At 34.1% G+C, this 8,410-nt stretch overlaps 1 protein-coding gene across 3 annotated transcripts in view; it reads left to right on the forward strand.

The window, feature by feature from the left end:
• Positions 1–1,083: 1,083 nt before the first annotated feature.
• Positions 1,084–8,410, forward strand: part of LOC117120366 — a gene marked incomplete at its 3' end in the record, with an annotated part of 9,873 nt that continues 2,546 nt past the window's right edge. The window contains 9 exon segments of one of the 3 annotated variants that reach the window (XM_033265407.1): positions 1,084–1,164; positions 2,130–2,346; positions 3,013–3,169; positions 3,799–3,935; positions 4,292–4,427; positions 4,715–4,810; positions 6,044–6,174; positions 6,687–6,778; positions 8,177–8,336. In XM_033265407.1, coding sequence (XP_033121298.1) covers positions 2,143–2,346; positions 3,013–3,169; positions 3,799–3,935; positions 4,292–4,427; positions 4,715–4,810; positions 6,044–6,174; positions 6,687–6,778; positions 8,177–8,336 — 1,113 coding nt within the window. 3 annotated transcript variants of the gene reach the window in all.

Consider the following 8,410-nt stretch of genomic DNA (forward strand, 5'->3'; position numbering starts at 1 on the left):
AGAATGATATTTAAAATTTTCATAAGATGATTGTATAACATGCTGTGTAGTATTTTTGATTGAATTGTTAATTGTAATTGTTTTCACAGTTAAGAGGCCGGAATGTTATGGCCATTTTACTTCTTTTGCATTATTTCGCATTCTTGTTGCTACGGCAAACGCGCGTATGGTTTATACCCGCGTGCGTAGAGAATCATACGAAAGTATCTTTCGGTTCGGTTTTAATGATTCATCTGTTTTATCGATCCCAAGCCGAGCACACCTTGTAAGTAGCCTAGGCCTAGACTTAACTATATGATATATAAACATAACTTAAATATGATATAATTTGGAAGTTTAGATGATTGTTTTAGCATTATTTTTAATATAGGCCTTGCATGCCATTATGGGATATGAGGACCAATTCGTAAGTCTTATTAATTGTTAATATGATTAGTTATTGATTGATTGATGATTATCGTTATTTATTATCTATTGTTACTATTTTGTAGTTCAATCGTTACGTGGTTAGACGGCGTATCATATGTACCGTACTGTTGGTTGGAAATGGTATCTTTTGTACCGTTATATTGGAAAAAATAAAGTTAACCAGCAACGCATTGAAAACATCGGTCTTAGTGTTTTATTGGGGTCGAAATAGACGAAACACCAACAATATTCATTTTAATTAATTCTGGATATAGTTTTTCTTATAATCAGGGAACAGTGAAATTTCACTGTTCCCTGCTTATAATGATATATCAACACTCCGGTGTCAAGTAAAGATATCAGTAAGTTGGGAAAACTGTATCCAAAAATTCTGTCACGGCAGAAACCGATATAATAATCCTAAAGTGCTTGGTGTCTTTCCAAAATTTATATAATTAAATGTATAATACTCATCATTTGCATTACTGTACATAATACACTTTAATTGAGCAAGAAAAGCTGACAAATTGGCGTAATTAATTTGAACCTATTTATTATACTATGCACTCAACTGCACTTGGTGTTCATAATGTTGTACTATAATAAGCTATGGCTAGTTGCTATTCGTCCTTTATACTTATAGGCTGTACCTTTATATAGATTTAAACGTTAAAGTGACCGAGTCCTAATGAGTGAAGAAGTCGCTCTGTGTTTAGACGCAATCGATCGGATCTTAGTAGCGTTTAGAATTCGAGTGTAGGTATCTAATTAATTAATTAATTAATTAATTTTATATGTGTATATACCTGATGGAGACCTATGGCCGAAATCCTGTAAATAAAATCTGAAAAAGTTATGCTTTGTAATGATTCCAGCAGTGCTGCAAGAAAATGTGTATACACACAAAACTACACATAGAAGAAAAAAAATATTTGTATGGAATACCATACACCTAATGTGTATGCTTAAATATTTATGCAAATTAATGGTTGTGTCATAGCTTAGCGCTGATTTCAAAAACATTCGGACAAGTCAGTCTAGTAAGCGGTTAATTTTATACGTGTTCAAGTACAGCCGTTGTAAGTAAGCTGCAATATATATTAATACAAAAAAAATCACAATATTTGGTTTGCATTTGTAAGATACATATTTAAGACTTGGCCTGTTATTTCGTGTAATTGCTTGTGATTCGGACTGATATTAAAACAGGAGTACTAGTGCAGTTTCAGGCGGTTCATTAGACCTGGCTGCGCCGTTGTTTTTCATGGTTGCATATTATGTTAGCATTTCCATTCACTTACCAGTTCATTTCAAATTAAATAAAATACAGAAAACCAACTTTGCGTGTCGTTTAATATTAGATTTGAGCTTGTTACTACCTGAATAAGCATGCCAGATATCGTTGATATATATGCAATACTATACTCAAATAATTATTATAGATAATACACATTTACACATTTATATTATTTAAACGTATACATGCATTTGCACTTGTCCAGACAATTGGTATCTTTCATATTACTAAAATTGTTATGTAGCCTTTTTAGTAGTATAGCAAACAGATGGAAATTATGAATAAGGGGTATGCATTTATACTCGACACGCTTGAAAATACACTATTTCATCTTGCAAGTAAGTGTATCCCTTTGCATAGTTATATACTGTAACAATAGTATGCTTTAATTGCGCGGTTGTATATTGAATTCTGCTTTCAGCAGATATTAGCACAGTATGTCAAATAAATCGAAACCAAATATCCAAGATTTGCAACATGAAGATTTGGCTGCACTGCGAGGTGTTGATGTTTCTGAAATTTCAGTCCCAGCTGACCTTAAGGAAAACGTGAAAGAGCTTGCCAAATACGAATATCCATTTCGCAATCTGATATTTGGTGGTGGCGGTAATCGGCTATTTGCATATACGGGATCTTTAAAGGTAATTGACGAAAATATTCAGAATCATATCTACAGCAATGTTTATTTTTTATAAATGTATACGTTGACTGGTATAAGAAGAGTCAATGGCATCACTATATTGATGATTGTAAAATATGTAAATATTTATATATTTATAGATTTAATTAAGATCAAAATGATACCAATTCTGTAGTGTCATCAATTACGGAAAACAGATTATTATTTTAAATTGGAATATTGATGAGGCATTGTGTGTATTGTATTTTTATTATTTACTTTCGTTTATATGATTAACATTTAAATTCATTAAAAGGCAACAAAACATATACAAAACTGATAAGAAGAATTAAAAACAAAGTATTGAGTTACGTTTAACTTCATTAATTATTGTCTAAATATTTAGTTCACTAAAATAATATCTGTTAATATTACGTTGGACACTTGTCAGAAAATCGATTTTCACACTCCTGCACATGGTGAGCAACGCATCAATGATAATTAGTGATTGGTATAATGCCACTTTTATATATTTTTCACCTACCTGTTTAATTGATCATTGTTGATTGGATGACAAACAAAGCTTTGCTTTAAAATTTGAAAAAAAAGACATTGTTTTTTGGTCATTATTGTGTTGTAATAACAATTGAATATAAAAATGTTTAAAACTTGCTTGATCAAATTAAAGGTTCTTGAGGATGTTGGCATATTATCGAACATTAAGAGACTGGGAGGAACGAGCTTAGGAGCACTTACGGCGTGTTTCATTGCACTTGGACTGACACCGCATCAGTTGGTCGTCGAAGTAGAGAAAGCAAGGTGTAAAGTTGAGAAAATGTTGCTAGGTAAACACATCAATCCACTTGGTCAGACATTTAATTTTCATATCTATATTGTGTGACAGTCATTCAATAATAATATGTGTTCATGATTGTAAAAATGAAAATAAGATAAATCGAATATAAAATATTATGCATACGTGCATCAGATACGATTAAAATACGTTTTTGATGCATTAAAATGTTATTTTCTTGTCATTTAATTTTCATATCTATATTGTATGCCAGTCATTCAATAATTATATTAACGCACATCAGTTATGAATGCTCATTATTATTTTATAAGCATACATTTGTCTATGAAGATAACTGATGAATCCGTAATTATGGTACCAGAAGTAAAATAATGGTTGATTCTTTCATGGGATATTCCTTAATGTTTACAAATAAATATTGTTTTGCCAATGTCACTTTGGATTTTTCCTAAATAAAACCTGCATAATCGAAAGGATAAAAGGGGTAATATTTTGTGATTAGTCACTTTTTTTTTGCCTTTTGTATAAATTTGTGTAACATTAAAATATTGATATTTTTTTTCTTTATTAATTTCAAAAGCAAACTTGCTTTATATAATTTATAAATCATACTAATACCAAACTGATATTCGTTTTTAATTTTACTATATCTGCCTATAGATGCACGATGGGGTATCCTCAGTCTAATTTTTAACTTGAAATCTGAGTACGGATGGCATCCGGCCAACGCCTACACCAAGTGGTTAGAAGACAATATCAAAGATTATGGAGGACATGGCCAACTTACGTTCAAAGAGGTATGTATTGGCATCAAACAAACTCAAAATTTAGCCACCCACTTTCGTTCGTCACGATTGTACTCTCAATTAAATTTTTGTTGAAAACATGTATACACGTACTTAAGAAATTGAGGATAACACTGTGTTTACGCAATCAAACTTAGAAAATGAACAATATAACATAATTTTTTTTATAGATTACTGTATGTTATATTCACCAATAACTTGCATAAAAAATTATCCTACATAGGAAAAAGAAGACGCATGTACATACAAACATATATAATTGAATAAAAGGCAAAATACTGAAAACCAACAATGCTGTGGGCAAGAATGGCAACAAAAACTATAAGAGGTGCATTTTTTTTTAACAGCTTTATGAAAATACTGGTAAAGAGTTGTGCTGTGTTGCAACCAATCTTAACCTAATGACAGCCGAATACTGCCACGTAAAAACCACGCCAGATCTGCCGATAATTGTTGCACTGAGAATGAGTATGTCATTGCCAGGTAAGAAAAAACCAATAATTTAATTTTTGTATTAATTTGATAATATTCAACCATCAGAATTCAACAATAACAAAACAATTATTCAAATATTAATTACCAAGTTGATTAAGCAGGAATTATTAAAAACTATACTTAAACTTTCTAAGCGAGACTTAATCCATTAAAACATTATTGCTTAATGTGTGGGTATGCAATATATAATATCACAAAGAACATAAATATACATAAATGTGATTATGCCAAAACATATTTATTGTTGCCCAATCTGTTTTTTCTCTGCCTGTCAGCTCTTCTATGTGCCGTAAAACACAACCTGAGAGGAGAGGATGATATTTACGTTGATGGCGGGCTATTGTGCAATTACCCTATACATGTGTATGACGGTAGGGCCCTATCTGTTCATAAAATAAACAAAATAGGGGTATTAGTGGAGAAGACGTTATCAGGAAGGGAGTAGCTTCTCCTATTGGGAAAGAAATTACTACTGCTAGTATACTGCTATGAATATTGTTGCTGATATTGCTACTATAACTAACACTGCTACTGTTACTGCTATAGACTGCTAGACTGCCGCTATACTGCTGCTACCAATCCTTAAAAGTAAATAATAAATCGGCTTTGCATTTAATTAAATTAAGTTACCGTACTCATGCGAATAAGCGCCCGGGCGTTCAAAATATTGAGGGGCGCTTATGAAAACAGAGTGGAAATTGAGCCGCGCTTATGGAAACAGATACAAATTGAGGGGGTTGTTATGGGAACTTAGATAATCCAAGGGGCACTTTTTGAATGAAGAGATTATGTAAGAACATCTGGAAACCCAAGAGAAACGAATGGTTCTGGTGCAGAAACATAATCGTCCAGACAGCATGGCTCATGAAAAGAATGCTGTGAGTATTTACACAAGAGCAGATTAAATTAGTGGTGGTGGAGGTAATGGGTGTTGGCCATCTTCCGATTAAGATTTTCAGGATCATAGTAGGGTTTGTACTCAGATGAGAAAGTGCTAAAGGTGCAAATTGTCGGAGGAAAAAAGAGAAATTGAAGTTGACAAAATAAGAAGATTAAAGGTACAGTTTAGCTCAGCTAGTCGGCTAATCTGGTGGTAGCCACTGTGTGTGTGCGCTGAACCGTGGAGATCTCTAGGTCCCCGGTTCAATTCTCATCGCTGCCTCTCCTTGTGTTTCAGCTGGAGGGCTGAAATACAAGTTACAATAGCGCACCGTCTTTCGGATGAGACGTTTAAGCCGCTGGTCCCGTGTGCATTTATGGTCCATGTGCACGTTAAAGGACGCAGTACACTCTTCTGAAAAGAGTAGGGGATTGTCTCCCGGTGTACTTCTTAATCACCACCAGAAGGACCCCACTGGAAATAAGTCGTCTTCTAGATTTTCGTGGCTATCCTTGGTGTTTACACCAATTAAATCCAATCCACCCATCTAAAAAAATGTGAACCCACTCTGAAGTTCAATTGCCAACCACAGTCTCAGGATTGATTGGGTTATTGGCTTGCTAAAATAAAATATTGTTGAGAGGCGCTTATTCAAACGGGGCGCTTAAGAAAACGTTAAACTGGGCGCTTATTTGCGCGAGTACGGTACTTATTTTTCTTGAAGGATGGTGGCTGTCAATGAAAGAAGAAAATACGTTTTTTAAGAAACTCCGGCCAGCTGCAAATATTGCCAAGCTCTACGACACCAAAGAACGATTTAAAGAAAAAAATAAAGAAACATTGGGTTTGTGTCTTGTGAGTACCCTATCGGCATTTGCATTAAAATTATTATACAATCATAAGAAAGAAAATATTATAGTACTATTGTTATTATAGTTTTAATACTTTTAAATTATCAACTCAATGTTTAAATTGAATGTGGTAGTTTCCCAGTTTTATTACAAAGTAAAATACAAAATTTTCTGTACTGTAAATACTAATAATTATAGGGAAACAAGTATTTAAGAAAAACATATTGTATTATCACTGCATTTAGTAATGTTGAAAAGCACCAAACGTAAAAAATGATTGAGGAGACACAAGCAAGCCAGTGTCTGAAGAAGGTGGACTAATAGTTACCAAAACGTCACATAATGTAACAATAGTCTGATAATAGTATGTTTCTTACAAAAAGTTTTCCTCATCTATTTACAGGAAACATGATAATAATACAGAGTTACGTACCAGTTCCTGTGTATAACATGCACAAATCGATATCGATGACTCTGATATTGTGTAACATTATTTCCAATTTTGCTTTCTAACAGTACACTGAAACTGAGTCAAGTTTAATGCAGATTAATTTCAACGAGCGATATTGTGGGAAACATGCTAAAATCCCAGATACTAAGCTTGCAAGGTAAGTGGTATTATAAATTTTACTTTTTAACAAATACTCAGTTCAATTTTGTCTTATAAAAATCCTTCATTTTCTGTGTACATAACCTGTAACCTGTTTTAGTTGAAGAGGGCAGTGCGAATCAACTAACAATACGCTATTTGGTACAAACACAATGGCTATGTTCTCACACGGCTGCTAACGGTTAGCAGGACCGTTAGCTGCCGTGCGTCCATACGAGAAAATCCCGATCAGGATACAAAATATGATGATCGAATCACTGGCCAATAAGAAACTTATAATTGTAAACGCGTACATGTGATTGGTTGATGATAAAAAGGCGCTTGCTAACCGCTAGCGGTATCCGGATACTGCTAACGGTTAGCGCTAACCGATCGGGCGTTCTCACGCACGTGCCAACTTAGCTCCCGATCCGGATACTAGGGCTCTCGTGAGAGCCAGGCTAAAAAAATGCAACACACTGTACCCGCGTAAGGATATGCTGAAATTTGCTGGTGACGTGGTGTATGATGAAATAAGCAAGCCTCGAAGTAAAAGTGTAAAACAAAGAGTTCGGCGAAATAAAAAAAATAATACTTTCTAGTGTCACATCTCAACAAAATTTTAGGTGGAGATGGAGAGAAGTGGATTTTTTAAATCAATATACAGTATCTGTAATCTACGTATATGTGTTGGATTAGATACTACTTTAGCAGGGCCATGCTTAGGCAAAACTGGGAGTGCATAAGCTACAAACACTGAGCGTGATCCTTTTGTGTACTTTTCAACATCAATAAGTTGTACTACCGAAAACTTGGATTTATCGCTCTCATTAAACTGCGGCGTGACAAAGTTATTTTAGGCCTACAATAGAAAGTACTGTTTCTATTATTCTAGCTGGGTAAATGAAAGTACTGTTCCTAGTAGGTACAGCGCAAACACAGAATGGAGTTCCAATTCTTTCGTTAGTGGTACTGGTCCGAAGTGATCCAATACACTGTTCACAATTCTCAATTGTAATTGACAATTACCTACCACTGTATATTATGTATAAAAGTAGAAAAGAGAGAAAACAAATGTTCAATACATGTAAAATGATACTCGCACTAATTATGGGACGTATGAATTCTCCATGCACTGATTAATATTGTGGCATCATTATGCTGTGTGTTTACATTAACTGCTATCGATGTCTGGGTTCTGTACAAAGTGATTCTAATTCGGTGTATTGGAACAGAGCATTGTGTTCAAGTTAACACAAGTTAAAATATGTATCGTGACCTCTGTGTTTCTTATAAAATTAACGAAAGGGATGGGGAAGTCCACATTATCAGCACCAGCAACCGTTAATTTCATAGTTTGAAGAAGATTCATCTATCATTATTATTCATATTATTGTTGATTTTTCCTTTAAAATAGAAAACGAAAGGATACAATCGAGAAGAAGAAAAAGTGTAGTAATAATCGCAAAGCACTCGCCTCATCGTTTGTCAAGTTCTTTGATGTCATTGATAAGTTTGACAAGGACAACAGCGGAACCCTCAGTTTGGCCGAGTTCAATGATTTATTCGAAAGAAGTGTAAGTTACCAAGTATGTCAGTGGCGGATCTAGGACTTAACAATGGGGGGGGGGAAGGAGGGGGGAGGGGAATG

The sequence above is a fragment of the Anneissia japonica genome, unplaced genomic scaffold (genome assembly GCF_011630105.1).
Source record: "Anneissia japonica isolate Jap-2015-1 unplaced genomic scaffold, ASM1163010v1 scaffold284953_len930413_cov181, whole genome shotgun sequence".
NCBI lineage: Eukaryota > Metazoa > Echinodermata > Crinoidea > Comatulida > Comatulidae > Anneissia > Anneissia japonica.